General features: G+C 46.9%; 1 protein-coding gene across 1 annotated transcript in view; it reads left to right on the top strand.

Moving 5' to 3' along the window:
• The window catches only part of LOC115100326 (nucleoprotein TPR-like), a gene marked incomplete at its 3' end in the record, with an annotated part of 228,078 nt that overhangs the window by 63,785 nt on the left and 147,846 nt on the right, over positions 1-16,447 (top strand). Inside the window, exons 12-13 of the mRNA XM_029618746.1 lie at positions 4,085-4,282; positions 13,916-14,023. Coding sequence (XP_029474606.1) covers positions 4,085-4,282; positions 13,916-14,023 — 306 coding nt within the window. The remainder of the gene's footprint in view (positions 1-4,084; positions 4,283-13,915; positions 14,024-16,447) is intronic.

The following is a 16,447-nucleotide window of genomic DNA, read 5'->3' as shown; positions in this document are numbered from 1 at the left end:
GCGAGCATAAGCCCACTGGATCAAAGAAGTAATCGAGGCAGCCTACATAGAGGCAGGAAAGCTCATTCTACTAGGGCCCAGGCAGTATCTTGGGCAGAAACCAAGCTGCTGTCGCCCACCGAGATCTGTCGAGCGGCGGCGTGGGCCTCCATACACATCTTCTCCAGGTTCTACCGCCTGGATGTTCAGGCCTGGGAAGACACAGCCTTCGCAAGGGCAGTACTAAGTGGGCTACGGGCAGCCTCCTGCCCTGTCTGGGAGTATCTTTTGTACATCCCACTGGTCCTGAGTCCATCTGGCTACACGCTAGGAAATGGAGAAATTACCTGATAATTTCGTTTTCCTTAGTGTAGACAGATGGACTCGGCATCCTGCCCACGGCTGTCTCGGAAAAGGAGAACCTCTCATGATAAACCTAGAGACTAAGCAAATACGGGTAAGCTGCGGCCTACCCCTAGTTCAAGACACCCACAGTTTGTCCAGTGTCGGCGTTAATTGGTTGAGTACACTGGCGGTCTCCAGTTTGGAATTTAGTTGAACCAGTTCAAGTTTTACTCGTTTAGTCAAGTAATTTAAGCAACAGCTTTTCGAAGAGAATACTGAAGAGCTGAGGTCACTGCAGGGGGATATCTAGGGTGACGTCAGCTTTGAAATCTGACTCCATCTCCCATCTGCTGGTAGAAGAGCACATAACCCACTGGTCCTGAGTCCATCTGGCTACACTAAGGAAAACTAAATTATCGGGTAAGTAATTTCTCCATTGGGGACACAGTTTTGCTGATACATTTTCAGGCCAATGCAATACCATGCCCTGACCGCAGTGCACGGCTCAACACACAATTGGACACGCGCTATGGACGTGCATCCATAACCTGCGATGCAAAATGGGGTCAGAGCATCCAAAATGCGCATCTAAAGGAGCGCATAGCTAATAGCCTCATCAACATGAATTTAAATGGGATGAACACTATCAGCTATTCTCCCCCCCCCCCATGCAAAAAAAAAAAAAGAATTGCGCCCGATGCGCACATTTTTACCCTCAAAAATTAAAACGTTAATTCTTGAGGAGCCCAAAAGGTTTACAGAGAAGCAGAAAATACTGCTTTTCTATATTTCCTCTGACTTAATATCATGGCGATATTAAGTCTGAGGAACAGAAAAAGGAAAAACCTTTAAAAAAAAAAAAAAAAGTGCTGGGAATTAGGTTAGGAAAAGGGACGCTCAATTAACGAGCGTCCATTTCCCTAACATGTGGCTGTTCACTGGTTAGGAAATGAATGCTCGTGAAATTGAACATCTGTTTTCCTAACCCGCTGATGGCCACCTCTCCTGGGCGCCCACTGCTGAGGAGGCGCTAGGGGTGCAGAATTTCCCTTGCGCCTCCTTTTTACTGTGACAGCCCATTGAAATATTACATTGTGCATGCCAGAGAGGTGCATTGGCGCGTGCTAGACTGGGCGCTCAATCATGATTACCCATTTTCCACGTGGTGGTGATGCATCGGCCTGTTTGTGTGGAGGGTAATTTTATAACTATCTGCATAGAGTTAAAGAATTTAGATTTTTTATTTATTTATTTTTAATTTTTATATACCGGAATTCCTGTATACAATACAAATCAGTCCGGTTTACATTAAACAATAAGATACTCTGGATGGGATGTTCCACCCTGGGCTTATTACAAGAAACATAGAACCATAATAGTTAACAATTGATATTAAACAGAGCGTGTGTTCAACTTTTTACAAAGAACTTTAGTAGCAACAACCGGGCTACAAAACATTATACCAGAATATAATATTATACCAGAATATAATGAAAGGATCTGAAGGATCTGAGAGTCAGGAGGAGGAGCTTAGTTACACTCTGGTAATTGGAAAGCCTGCCTAAAGAGCCAGGTTTTTAACCTTTTCTTGAACTCTGGTAGACTGGGTTCGAGGCGTAGGTCTGGTGGGAGATCATTCCATTGATGGGGTCCCGCAGATGAGAGTGCTCTTTTTCTTAGTGTTGATTTAACTGGAGCTGCGACTAGTGTGCCTTTGTAGGCATTTCTGATGGGTCTGGAGGATAAATGTGGACGAAGTGGAGTTAGTAGTGATAAAGGTGCGATATTATTAATGGCTTTATGAATTATTGTTAAGGTTTTATATAGGATTTTATAGATACTTTATACTCGCTAATTTTAGCCGGAATTTTCAAAGTGGAGGTGTGCGTTTTAGTCCACTTTTGAAAATACCACAGAGCAGCCCAGAGGCCCCACCCCTTTCTTCAGATACCGAAAGACTGTCTTGGTCAGAACCTGCTTAAGGTTTTTATTGTTGAAGCTCCTTTTTTGCAGACATGATTCATGGAGCAGTTTTTAGCAGTTGTTGGGTCTGGTTTTTGCCAGTGATGTAGTCCGGAAATTTGGTTGGGTGCTACCCTTCTTTATTTAGTTATTTTTTATTTATTTATCATTTTGTTCAGGTAGCGTGGGCTTGGGTACAGCTCAATACTGAGGGACAGCAGGTGGCACTCTCGTTATGTAGCAGTGCCCACAGGTCTCATTGTTCTCTGCCTCCACCTGCTGGTAGGGATACACAACCCACTTTTCTGGACTGATCTGGGGTATTACAGGAATGAAAATTAGCAGGTAAGAACCCACTTTCATTTAACCATTATCAAGGTAGTTGCAGAAATCCATTGCTTATTCTTTGGAGAAGCCACTTGGAATCTTTCTACTCCTTGGGATCCTGCCAGGTACTTGTGATCTGGCTTGGCCACTGTTGGAAACAGGATACTGGGTTTGATGGACCTTTGGTCTGACCCAGTATGGCAAGTCTTATGATATGTTCAGACTTTACCACTGAGGGGGCTAAAAATTACCCTCCCTATGTGTATGGAAATGTTTTTTTACCTGCTAATTTTCTTTCCTTGAGTCCTTCAAGACCATGTGGATTTTACTCCCCCTACCAGCAGATGGAGGCGGAGAACTGTTTTGCCAACATCAGCTAATATCGGGGCTTCCCAAACCTGTCCTTTTCCAGGTTTTCAGGATATTCAGTCCGTTTTCGGGATATCCGCAATGAATATGCATGAGATAATTTACATATTATGGAGACTCAACATATGGAAATTTATCTCATGCATATTGATTGTGGATACCCTGAAAACCCATTGCTATGGGGTTCCCAGGATAGGTTTGGGAAGCCTTGCCTATATAGACTATAGCAGCTGAGTGTTTCTGTATCAAACAAAGAGCACATTAACACTCTCCCCTGTCAACACCCTCTCCCCTGGCAGACGATTTGGCAATGAGCCCCCAACAAAACCTGGAGCTTACATGATCCCCTGGAGCAAACCACAAAGTTAGCAACTTGAAAACTATTAACCATTTGATGCAAATAACATCATAAATAATGTAAAGCGCTATGCTGTCTAAGAAAATGGGAGGGAACCTGCACTGGTCTGGTAGGAATCGAGGAAAGAAAATGAACAGGTAAGAAACTGGGTTTTCTGCATGTAAGTGTCTTTGGAAATGACCCCTTCTATTTCCATGCTTCAGACTGTAAACACTTTTCATCAGATGCCGTCATGGCATGCCTTCAGTTAAATAGCACACAACAACATAAATAGCAATAAAGCACTTATTTAATGAAAGAATATAATTACTTTGTTGGTTTGATAAGAACTGAAACTTTAGTATGGACAATTGCGTTCTGTTAAGTCAGTGGAGTTTTTCACTTCGTTATGGTCTTCCTCTTTGTTTTAATAATTATTAGTGGCTCTTCTACCCTTTTCAGCAAACCATCTTGAACCTTAGGAAATAGATTTCTAGGTTTTGTTTTGTTTTTCCCCTCCATGGTTTTGAGTCGCTTCAGGAACAGTAAAAGCGATTCTCAGTCATGACTGGCTCAGACTCAACTTTTCATTTAGATCGCAGCACCTGAGTGGCAAGACTGCGCTATGGCTCCTAGGGAAGCTGGGCTGTGCGCCTGTAAAAATGCAAACAAACTCTTTAAGACGGCATTGTTAAACGTCGATTTCTAGGTGTTCGTTGCTAGCTTGCTTAAGAGTTTTTAATCTCATTTTTTTGCTTTGGTCAGCTCTACAATGCCTATGTAGAAGCGCAGGATCAACTGCTGCTAGAGAAGTTGGAGAATAAGAGGGTAAACAAGTACTTGGATGAAATTGTGAAAGAAGTGGAGGCCAAGGCGCCGATTTTGAAACGCCAGCGGGAGGAGTACGAGCGCATGCAGAAGTCTGTGGCAAGTCTGTCGGTCAAACTAGAACAAGCCATGCGGGTGAGTGGAAAAGTGCACTGCTCTGCTCCTGAAAGGCTTGGGTTGGGGGACTCGGCTATGAGGAATAGTTTCTGGATTTTGTGAAGGTAACAAAATGTATTTGTCCATAGAATGATGAAAGAATTGGAAGTGCAAAATTTGAGGTTCCCAAACTTTTCCATATGTGAGTCAGTTGGGAGACATAATAAAAAAAAATCATGGGAGTCGCCAAAGACTAAACATGATTTTAGTGTCCAGTTCCTTTTATAAAATCTTTTGTTATACCTGAATTTCCTGTCTCAGTGTCTCTAAAGGTGTTTCATCTTGGAGACTGAGTATTTTTCTGCATCTGCAGCTTGAGAAACAATGTTCTAACATTTGTATCTTTTTTTATAAATAAGAGAAATTATCAAATATGTGACTTTTCTCAGTATGTCTACTTTGAAATTTTGCTGGTTTACTGAGTACATGAGCAGCTGTAACTTCCTCTTCATCCAGTCAGACCAGAGCAGACTAACAGGTTATGCACGCCAACCAGCAGATGGAGACAGAGATCAGCAGCCTCGTGGATGCCATCCCTTATATACTTCTGTGCTGACCCCAGCCTTCCAGTATTCTGTAGGCAAGCATCCCATGCTGTGGACTCAGGACAGGGAAAGATCCCTGGAGGTCCTGAGGAGAGAGCCTAATTCTTACTCCCTCACTATTAAAATAGAAGGAGAGTTCCAGGCATTCACTCCCTCTGTTGAGCAGACCAGAACCAGGAGGGTTTAGGTTCCATCTCTTCCTCCTCCTTTATCCCTCCATTTCAGAGCTATCCCCATTCGTTGCCTCCTCCTTAATCCTTCAGTTATACTCTAAAGGGGCTTTATCTTTAAGGTGCTCTGTGTACATCTGGAATAATAAAGCAAAAAAAAAAAAGAGTAGGAGATCCATTGAAGGACCTGCCATGGCAATGTGGGAGCAGGACTTTTACAGCTCGGGGGACCCTGTTGGATTTTTCTGTTGGTGAATTGCCGGATTTGAAGAGGTTTTTAGTGGGGAACCACATTTCTCAGTGCCGCAGATGGAGACAAAACAGTGCCAGCCAGGGAGCACAGGAGATAGACCTGTGCCTGTCATATCAGAAAGATATGTAGGCTGGTGGTGGTTTAAATTTCTGTTGGGAGTGTTCAGTGCCCCAAGGTGAGATACATAGCTGCAATTTTTTTTTTTAATGATGGGGGGGTCCTTGTCAGCAACCCCTGTTAAGGACGTTATGAGTGATTCTTTTGCACCTCTTGAAGCCATGTTTTCAGCCATGGGGCACTGAGCAGGGTAGCAGGCCGTTGCGTCTAACTTCAGAGTGGCAACTAGGGAATACAGCTTTAGCCCTGTGGTCAGTTGTAGCTTCAAGTGCAGATGTGCCAACTTTCTTCTGCTGTGGACATCTCTTCCTTATCCTGGGCAGTTATTTTGCAGGAATTTTTTAAGAGTGTGCAGGCCTTTTGCATGGGCAATGAGCAAGATACAATAGCCCAGCCCTCCCTGTTCCTTCTACGCCTACGAGCCCTCTGGGGAGGAAGCAAGCCAGGGCAGCTATGGAAAAAGTATTGCCAGAGAAGGAGCTATTTGCGTCAGAAGATTCCTTGGATGGTTTTAAGGTGAGGAAGACTTAGAAGTGAAATTCTCCCTGACAGTGAGGACCATATGTCTATGCTGTGTCTTTTTCATAGGGATGAATTGACATCTCTGATTTCTCAGTCCTTGTGCACTTTACCGATTGCATAGGACAAAAACGAGGAGACTGCCATTCCCAAGGAAGATCCTATTTTGTTCAGTTTAAGGAAGTCATTGTGCTGCTTCCCTCTTTACCAGGTGATGCAAGATTTGATTTGGAATGGATGGATCCAGAAGTTGATTTTAAGGAGGTCACTTGCTAGCCAAACTGTATCCGCTGGATCCCCTGATGAAAGAGAAATTCTATTTTCCCAGGGTAGATGCTTTGGTCTGCTACATTACTAAGAACAGCCATCTCTGAGGGTGGTGCTGCTCTTAAGGATGCCCTTCGTCATCATTGCATGGAAGAAGCTTAGCTTATCCATGGCATTATGGCACTCTACTGTCTGGAACAGTCATGGGAATTGGCTGGACGAGGAGTAGGAGATAGCCGATTCAGCGGACAGAATTCAATTGCCTCCTTAGAAGGGTTAATCCCTCAATGGGGAGAGAGAAGCTGGTGGCCCTTAATTCTAGGGTATAACCTACTGCAGGTCTTGGACGAGCAATAAGAAGCAGTAATTGGTCGGGGGATCTCTTATTCCTGTGTGTGCTTAAGCCTTTTCTCAATAGTTTCCCGCTAAGTCTGACTTATATATGACTTAAGGTGGCCAAGATGGTGAGGGATCTATATTCCCTTTCCAAGGAAGAGAAGGATATGGTGTTGGATCACCTAGAGGATTTGTCTTTGTCTTTTAAGGCCACAGCTGGTGAATGGAAGAACAACATTGTGTCCCCATGATAAAGACTGAGTCTCTGCTTAAACAATTTTTATTAAAAAGAAAAAATAAAATTTAAAAAAGTCTGTCTCTCCTGGTATCTATGTGAAATGACTTTGTGATTCACGTCATCCTGTTTTGGATCCAGTATCCATAGGAGGGGCCATGGTGAGCTTCCCCACAGATAAGTTTGCTGAAAGGGGAGTGGTATGAACCTGGTGAGTCTTGCTCAGGTGGTGGTAAGTGATGCTAGGAGCTCCTTTGGTCAGAAACCTCTTGTGGCCTGACCCAGGCTAGTTCAAGATGGGGCTGCATTGTTTACAGCTGTGTTTCTCTGGAGCTCCTCCAGAGTGGCTAGTACAAGATCAACCTTTTCTACAGTTTTACCTTCTAAGATATTATCTGGCCTTGCATTGTCCTCCATACAGCGTCTGTACCTGTGGTGCGTGCCGGCTCTACGTGCACAACTTCGCGTGCAGTCTACGCACACTCTACTTAAGCGCAGAATTTCCCAGTGCAAGGGCTGTGTGTGCACCTGCTTAGGTGCCCGAAACCTGTGTGCACAAAAGTCTTCAAACGTGAGCCGGTTGAATTCGCAACTGCCGTCTATAAAGACTTCGGCAGCAAAGAATAATCCCAGGGCTGGGTCTTCTATAAGAGAGGGAAATTCACCGGCACCTACTGCAGTTCTTCCTGTGCTAGGTAAGGACCCGGTGGCCTTCTCTTGGGTGAAATTTTTTCAAGGCCTTCAAGCCTTCTTACAGATTCAGTCTGCTTCAATTGCCCCTGTCCGGATGGAACCACAGTCAGTAAGGCCTCCCTCTCCCAGCCCTATCAGCAGACCTAGACATGCCTTGCCTCACCCAGGGGTGTTCCTGGCAGGGACTCGGATAGCATGGATGAAGAAGGGGATCCAGATTCCTTGGAAGATGGAGAAATCCTTCCAGGTTTAGAACCATATCTGACCACGTTTTTTCCAGAGAGACGAATTGCCAGTCTTGGTTTCCCAGACTTTAAAAACGCTGGGAGCTCCTGGGGCAGACTCCATGATGGAACCTAAAAAAAATCCCATTCTGGTGTGTCTACGGAAAGCCTCTTGCTATTTTCTGGTACTGGAAGCCATCCAGCAGTTGATTGACCTGGAATAGGACACCCCTAAAGTGAGTTTTAAAGATGGTCGAGCATTAGCTCTATGCCCACTGGATCCGGCGGTGAGAGAATGCCTGCGCTTCCCTAAAATGGATGCACTGGTCTGCGCTGTTTTGAAGCGAACAACTATCCCGGTGGAGGGAGGAGCGGCCCTAAAGGATGCACATGATAGGTGAATGGAGACCATCCTTAAGCAAGCCTTTGATGTGACAGCAATGATCTTACAGATTGCTTCCTGCTGAGCTCTGGTGGCTCGCTATGCCTGCTCCTCTCTAGAGAGGTGGATGACTCGGTCTTAATCCAGAGAAGCTACGGAGCCTGCCGCTGCCTTTTTAGCTGATGCAGGCTCTGACCTAGTCCGTACCTCAGCCAGAGGAGTGGCCTCAGTGAAAGCAGCTAGAAGACAGCTATGGCTGCAAAATTGGTCAGCAGACGTGACCTCTAAGGCAAAACTCACAAAGATGCCCTTTAAGGGATCACTCTTCTTTGGAAGCAAATTGGAAAAGCTGGCCAGTAAGTGGGATGAATCTCCAGTGCCCCAGATATTGGAAGATAGAGAGAAATCGCAGCACCCCTCACCCATGAGGGGTCGATCCAGGGGCACTCAACTCTTTCGGCCCTGCAGAAACTCAGCATTTCAGAGGCCTCAGTCCTCTGGGAGGTCTCAGTCCTTTCGGAGCTGATAGCCCAAGAGAAGGGCAGGTTCAGGTTTGGCCCAAACTTCCCAATGAAGTTTTGCTGACCCATCTACAGAATGAGGAGAATAGGGGGTTGAATATCTCTCTTCTACCAGCAGTGGGTTGAGATCACTATGACAAATGGGTATTGGATGTCATACGAGAAGGATATGCACTGGAGTTTCGCAGGATTCCTTGGGACATGTTCAGTGTCTCCTTGCTACTCCCAGCACAAAAAGCAGGCAGTGGAGTCTACACTGAAAAGGCTCCTCAAATTGAGGGCTATAATTCCAGTACCTGTGTCCCAGGAAAATATGGGGCAGAGCCTTGGTTGGCCTATTTCATCGTACCCGAGAAGGAGAGATCCTTTCACCCAATCCTGGATCTTAAGAGTGACAACAGACACCTACGGGTGATTCATTTCCACATAGAAACTCTGTGCTCCGTGATAATGGCCATACAACTGGGAGAGTTCTTAACTCCCTGGACCTCTCTGAGGCCTACCTTCATAATCCAATCCGGCAAGAACATCAGTGTTTCCTACGCTTTACAGTACTGGGCCACCATTCGGCCTAGCCATTTCCCCCTGAACATTTTCCAAGATTATGGTGGTTGTAGCGGCGGCACTGAGGAAAGAGGGAATCCTAGTGCACCTGTACTTTGACAACTTGTTGATCCGGGCGAAGTCATGGGAAGAGAGTCTCCAGGTGACTAATAGGGTGACATCCCTGCTTCAGGAGCTTGATTGGATCGTAAATATGCACAAAAGTATCCTCAAGCCCTCCCAGTCCTTGAAATATCTGGGAGTCCGGTTCAACACTAAGCAGGGCAAGGTCTTCCTCCTACCTTTGCGGATAAGGAAGTTGATATCCTGAGTGTGTTGGTTGATGAACATGATACGCCCCAAGGTGTGGAGCTATCTTCAGATCCTTGGCTTTATGATGTCAGCCCTGGAGGTAGTACGGTGGGCGAGGGCACACATGCGGCTACTTCAACACTCCCTGCTGTCATGTTGGAACCTGCTGGCTCAAGACTTCGATTCGCCTCCACCTACTGATGAAAGTATGTTCTCTGCTCCAGTGGTGGCTGCAGGAAGCTCACCTGGGCAATGGTGTAAGTCTGTCCCTGCTGAACTGGCTGGTCCTCACTACAGATGTGAGCCTCCAGGGTTGGAGAGGAAGAAGCGCTCTGGAACAATAAACCACCTGGAAGCCTGGGCAGTCAGATTGGCATGTCAACAGTTTAGCCACATGCACCAGGGTCAGGCAGTCTGTGTAATGTCGGACAATGCATCAACTGTAGCCTACATCAACCGCCAGGGGGGAACCAAGAGCCAGCAAGTGTCTCTGGAGATAGATCTCCTTATGGAATGGGCAGAATTGAATCTTCAGATTATCTTGGACTCCCACATCGCAGGAAAAGACAACGTCAGAGCAGACTTTCTAACCAGGGATAGTCTGGATCCAGGAGAATGGGTGTTATCGGAGAGAGCCATTCAGCTGCTGGTAGATGGCTGGGGCCTCCCGTCCACCTCACAATGCGAAGGTTCTCAGATTTTTCAGTCGCAGAAGAGATCAGCGATCCCTGGGGATCGATGCCCTTATTCAGACCTGGCCAGAAGAGGACTTGCTATATGCCTTCCCTCTATGTCCCCTGCTGGACAGGGTCATTCGCAGGATCGAGCACTACAGGGGATTAGTCCTTCTAGTGTCTCCGGATTGACCCAGGAGCCCGTGGTATGCAGACATGCGGATACTTCTGGAGGGATACCCTCCTGTGCCTCCAGTCGCACTAGGATCTGCTCCAGCAAGGTCCAGTCCTTCATGAGGATCTGTCTCCATTTTGTATTACGGTTTGGCCCTTGAGAGGGTTGTCTTGTGAAGCGTGGATATTCAGCGGCAGTAATTACTACCTTGCTCTGCACGCTGAAGTTCTCGAAGTCCTTAGCATATGTGCGGGTCTGGAGAATATTTGAAGCCTGGTGCGAGGAATGCGGTGTTGCCTCCTCGGATGGTCAAAATCCCTCTGTTTCTAGAATTTTTATAGGATGGCTTGAATTAAAGGGTTGTTTAACTCCTTGAAGGTCCAGGTAGCAGCACTCTCCTGTTTCAGAGGTGAGGTGAACGGAACCCACCTTTCGGCACATCTGGACAAGGCCCGTTTTCTAAAAGGGGTAAAGGACTCCGGCTACTCCTATGGTGGCTGGTTCCCTTGTGGAATCTTAATCTAGTATTGGAGTTTTTGGCAGGGCCCTCCTTTCGGTCGCTCCGCAGTCTGTTCTTTCGCCTATTAACTTTGAAAATGGTGTTCCTGGTGGCGATATGCTTGGCTTATCGCATCTCGGAACTGTAGGCATTGTCTTGTCAAGAACCATACTCCCAGATGACCCCAGGAGCGTTACTTCTTCATACCATTCCATCTTTCTTGCCCAAGGTAGTCTTGGAGTTTCATGTGAATCAATTTCGTTGCCGACTCTGGATAGACACAAGGACATGGAAGACTTCTGCCTCCTCTGCCATTTGAACATCAGTAGGCTTTTGGTGCGGTATCTGGAACTTTCAGAACCAGTGCATAAGAAGGACCGCTTGTTTGTTCTTCATGGTGGAAGGAGACAGGGCAAACCAGCCTTGCAGGCTACCATAGCTCATTGGACCAAGGAGGTGGTCACAGGAGCTTATGTAGAGGCAGGAAAGCCTTTACCCTTTCAGGTTAAAGCTCATTCCACTAGGGCTCAGGCAGTATCCTGGGTGGAAGCTAAACTGCTGTCTCCCGTCGACATCTGCCGAGCAGTGATGTGGTCCTCTTTGCACACTTTCTCCAGGTTCTATTGCCTGGACGTTCAGGCCCGGGAGGACACAGCCTTTGCAATGGCGATGCTAACTGGACTGTGGGCAGCCTCCTACCCGGATTGGGAGTAGCTTTTGTACATCCCATTCGTTCTGAGTCCATCTGGCTACTCGCTAGGAAATGGAAAAATTACTTGCCTGATAATTTCGTTTTCCTTAGTATAGACAGATGGACTCAACATCCCACCCAAGAACGGTGCCAAGGAATAGTGCATGAAGTGAATATCTATTCCAAGAGGTTACGGGTAAGCTGTTGCCCAATCTCTAGATCAGAGCATCTATAATCTTGCTGGGATTCAGCATTTGGTTGAGTACAGTTACGGTTATCCATTTTTAATCAAATTTTAATCAAGTTGTAATCAAATATTTTTCCAACAGTATGTCCATAATGGTTTTTGAAGAGAATACTTGAAGGGCTGAGGTCACTGCAGGGGTGTATCTAAGGCGATGTCGGCTTTGAAACCTGACTCTGTCTCCATTTGCTAGCAGGGGAGCATTTAACCCATTGGTCCTGAGTCCATCTGTCTACACTAAAGAAAATGAAATTATCAGGTAAGTAATTTCTCCATTTGGACTGGTCTGACTGGAATCAAGGAAAGGAAATTATCAGGCAAGAAGTAATTTCACCATATGTACTAAAAAGAAAAAAGTCAGAAACTTTAAATTCTACACTGCAAAACAAAACTGCAATGGACCCAAGTGAACAGGGAGAGGGTAGAGTCCTAGCAGCACAGTCTACCCCAATAGACAGAGCTAAGCAGCAGCAAATCTCAAGCATCACATAATTTTTAGGTGGCTAGTGGTTATTGCCTTTTCTCAGGTCCTAGGTGGGGACAAAGATGCTTCCACCCTGTCTCCCTGGACCATCTCACCAGCCAGGAAAATCCATGTGTCCCAGATGAATTGGCAAGTGGATTATGAAAACCCTGGAGATAGCTTCTGACAGTGAGGTGGAGAATAAGAAGCAGGCTACAGTCAGATTTTCATTTTATTGAAGGGTTAAAAGCATGTTATATATGTTAAAGTGAAGAGCCATGACTAATATTCATGAGAAATAACTAAACTGCTTTCCTCCCACTTGGTCCTTCCTCTATATTTTTGTCATCTGATGTACTGGGAACCTATTTCAACCATTTATTCCTTAAGGTCTGTGGGAATGGGGCAATAGTAAAGCTATCACGAGACATTACACCTGGCACCAGCTGGATTCTTCTCCCCTTTAATCCCTTTCTCTCTACCACCCCCCAACCTTACAGCTAGAAGACTACAAATTGGGGGGACTTAAGGACTCCCTATATTGAATGAAGACCTTCCTCAAGAACAGGTTTCTAGGGTGACTTCAGGAACCCTTGGTTCCAACCACAGGTCAAGTCAGGCCTTGACAAATTTTCTTTGAAACTAGGAGCCAGCCGACAAACTTAAAAGCCTGCGACTGAGATTTCTCTCAACCCTTCTCTTCCTCCTTCCCCCAGCAGTTGTCCCCACCATTGAATTCTCCACTCTCTTTAAGAGTGGAGAAAGGGTCTCTCGAAGGTCTGTCTCGGCTCCTTTAGGGTCTGATTACCAAGTCTATTTTCCCTTTCTTTGTCTAAAGGAAAAGAGAGCCTAGTAAATCAGGCCCTTAATCCACTTCTGCATGTTGCTGGCATATACTAGCAGTTGCCATCTCCCCTGCCCAAAAGTGTGCAGCATGCCAGTGCCCCCTGATAGCTGTGTCTAAGGTGACTGCCTTTTTGCTTCATCTGAAACCATGGCCTGGATCCTTACACGTCTCCCTCTTTCAGACCCCGAATCCTCTCCTCACTCATTCTGTTTTTCTCTCGTATCCCCTTACCCAGTCTGCAATCTCCCTGTCTCTATCCCCAACCCAGTTTGAAGTCTCACTCTCAACCCCAGCAGTCTTAACCTACCACCTCCTCACCTCCCTCTACTACCACAAATTAGATTAATTAAATATCGATGTATGTTTATTACAATTTTTTTCTTCATAAACTGCTTTAGTTGTACTTTGGAACAAGGAAGATAGCTTAGAAATGTAAATGAACATATCATAACATTCACCTCCCAGCCTACCACCCCCTATCTCCCTGCTTCTATCCAGCAGGTTTGATGTACCTCCTGCTAGCCACCCCTCTTCCTCCTCCTCGCTGCTTGCTGCCAATGCATCAAGGACTGTCTTGTGGTTTGCACTGCATTGGCTCTTGAGGAATTTGAAGCTCATAGTGCAGGAACTCCTCTGCCAGTCTTGTGAAACTTGAGACCACAAGACTTGCACGGAAGGAGGAACAAAAATTGTGGAGCAGAAAATCCCAGGTGCCTCAAGTGAATTTCTAGTCCCAAGGCGACCTGGTGCCCATGACTTATTAAGCCCTGCATTAGTTGTTGCTGGAGAGCGAGATTATAGGCATCCATCTTCTCCAATCAGTCTCAGGACTCAAACCCAGATAGTCCTGGCTGAGCTGTTTCATAAAAAATATTTTCTTGAAAATTTTTTTTTTTTTAAAGGAAATTCAGCGGTTACAAGATGACATAGATAAAGCCCACAAACACTCGTCTGTGCTGGAAAGAGAAAATCAGAGGCTAGATTCACAAGTGAAAGACCTTTCCCAGCAGGTAAGAATATAATGGGCTTTGTTGTCAGCCCGAAGGCAATCGTTAGGAAAATTGCAGCAGGTACTGCTCTGACAGGGCTAATCCTAAGGGAGAGCAGCGCCCCTCCCCCCCAGCCTCCTGAGGATGAAGAGTTTGGGGGGGTGGGGGGTGCATTGTCTGTTCTTTCCATCCATTCCTTTCCCTTCCCTCGCCTCTCCCCCACCCCAAATAATTAAGGGGTAGGGGTAACCTTCATTTCCTCTTCCAGTCATACCAGTCAGGTGGGTTGCACTCATCAACTCGTAGATGGGGACGGAGAGTAACAGACTCGCTGATGTCACTCCCTGTACACACTTGTGCCGAAACTAGCGTCCTGTGCTGCAGACCACAGCCTGGTAAACTGAAGAGAGAGTTTTCTGTCTCTGAGCAGCGTACCAAGGGAATTTAAAAAAAAGTTTGTGGAAGAGAGTGCCTTAGTTTCCTCCCTCAGGGCTGTGTGTTGGGACCACGGGGCTTCCAGGAGGATTGAGGTTGCCCTTTCCTCCGCCCCTACATTGTTCCCACCCCTTCCTTCCCTCTCTGGCTGTTTGCTTGCTTGTTTCCTTGGGGTGGGGGGTGGGGTGCCGCTTTAAGATCCAGCAGTCACGCAAGAACAAGGCTCTGCCAGCCCCACAGTTTATTTGTAGCTGGCAGCAGGAGCAGGTACAGCGGGGAGACTACATGTCTGATAGGCCACAAATTCAGAACAGTTGGCCAGGGCGTGGCACAGTGAAGAACAGTCTCACAGGAGGAGGGAAGAGAGGTTGCAGCAGCTTCGAACCAGCCAGGGAACCCAGCAGTGTAATCCGTGGCTGGCTACTGCAATACCATCTCTGCCTGTTAGGATGTGATGCTGGGGCTGAGCCAGAGGTTATTGCTGAGTTTTTCCTCCCTAAGGACAGTCCTGGCCAGAGAGGAGCACTGGTGCTAGCTATGGATAGAACAAGCATTTTTATTGTCCTCCCAGACCAGTCCAGATGTATGGGTTTTGTCCCTCTACCAGCATAGAACTGATTTGCAGTGTCATCCCTTATAGGGCAGTGTACCACCAGCAACTCCTCAGTATTTCGGTCTCCAGCAGATGGTAGAGGTACAATCCTGCAGCTGGACTTCTGGTTGGATAAATTGCTCCCAGGAAGATGTCTGGTTTCCGGTCATTCCTACTTTGGTAGAACAGGGACAACAGGGGGTCGTTTGCCTTTTGCTAGCTTGGTTCCCTGATGTAAGGCGAGACTGATGACCAGTAGTGATGGTTCCTTGTACGTACCAGGATCAGTCCAGACTGCTGGGTTTTGCCTACCTTCCAGCAGATGGAGACAGAAAAACTTGTAGGGCACCCCCTCTTAACCTGGTGTGCTACCTGCCTCTCCTCAGTATTTCTCTGTTTCCAGCAGATAGAGGTGGTGCAAAACCTGCGGTCTGCACTTCTCATTGGTTTGTGGGGTCCCTCCAGGACCTTTCTGCTGCATCCCATGCTCCAACAGTTGATGTCTCAGGAGTGGGACGTCCCGGATGTGGATCTCTGAGTGGGGCGCACGATGGAAAAATTGTATCCGTTGCCCGAGGAGGTCTTGGAGCTCATGCGATTTCCCAAGGTGGACGCTTCGGTGTCAGCAGTCACAAAGAGAACTACGATCCCGGTTGCTGGGGTGGCGGCCTTGAAGGATCTGCAAGACTGAAAACTGGATGTTCTCCTCAAGCGGATTTTTGAGATTTCCGCCCTGGGCATTCGGGCGGCAGTTTGCAGTAGTTTTATGCTCCGGGCCAGTTTATGTTGGGTACAGCAGTTATTAACTTCACAGGAGCTGCCACCTCAGGAATCGGCTCAGGCGGCGGTCGCATATGGGGCGGATGCCTTATATGACCTCCTCCTGACTTCTTCTGCAGTCTCGGCCAGGAGACTTCTGTGGCTACACAGTTGGTGCGCTGATGTCTCTTCTAAGGGCCAGTTGACCTCTTTGCCTTTCAAGGGTAAATTCCTATTTGGGGACGACTTGGAACAATTGATCAAGTCACTGGGTGAGAACAAAGTTCATAAGCTCCCGGAAGATAGGCCGAGGCCCTTCAGAGGTTTTCCTGCGGCCCATGCTTGTTTTCGTGGCCAAAGAAATTTCGGTAGAGCAGGGCTCTGGGGCTGACTCAGTGGCAACCTGTAGGCAGGGCCCAGCCTTGGTCTCATTCCTTTCGCAGCAGGCGGCCCGCCAGGGAGGGTGCGGGCTCTGCTTCCCTTGGGGCCAAGTCCGTGCAATGAGATGTGGGCGGCCCATTCCTCGGTTCCCAGAGTGGGGGGGATGGTTGTCTCGTTTCTACGAGGAGTGGGTCAAGATAACCTCCGACCAATGGGTTCTAGATGTCATAAAACAAGGTTACGCGTTGGAATTTGCTCGGTCCATCCGAGATCTGTTT

The sequence above is a fragment of the Rhinatrema bivittatum genome, chromosome 10, assembly GCF_901001135.1.
Source record: "Rhinatrema bivittatum chromosome 10, aRhiBiv1.1, whole genome shotgun sequence".
NCBI classification, from domain to species: Eukaryota; Metazoa; Chordata; class Amphibia; order Gymnophiona; family Rhinatrematidae; genus Rhinatrema; species Rhinatrema bivittatum.
The sequence above is the reverse complement of the archived record's forward strand: the minus strand, read 5'-3'. Positions and strand labels throughout refer to the sequence as shown.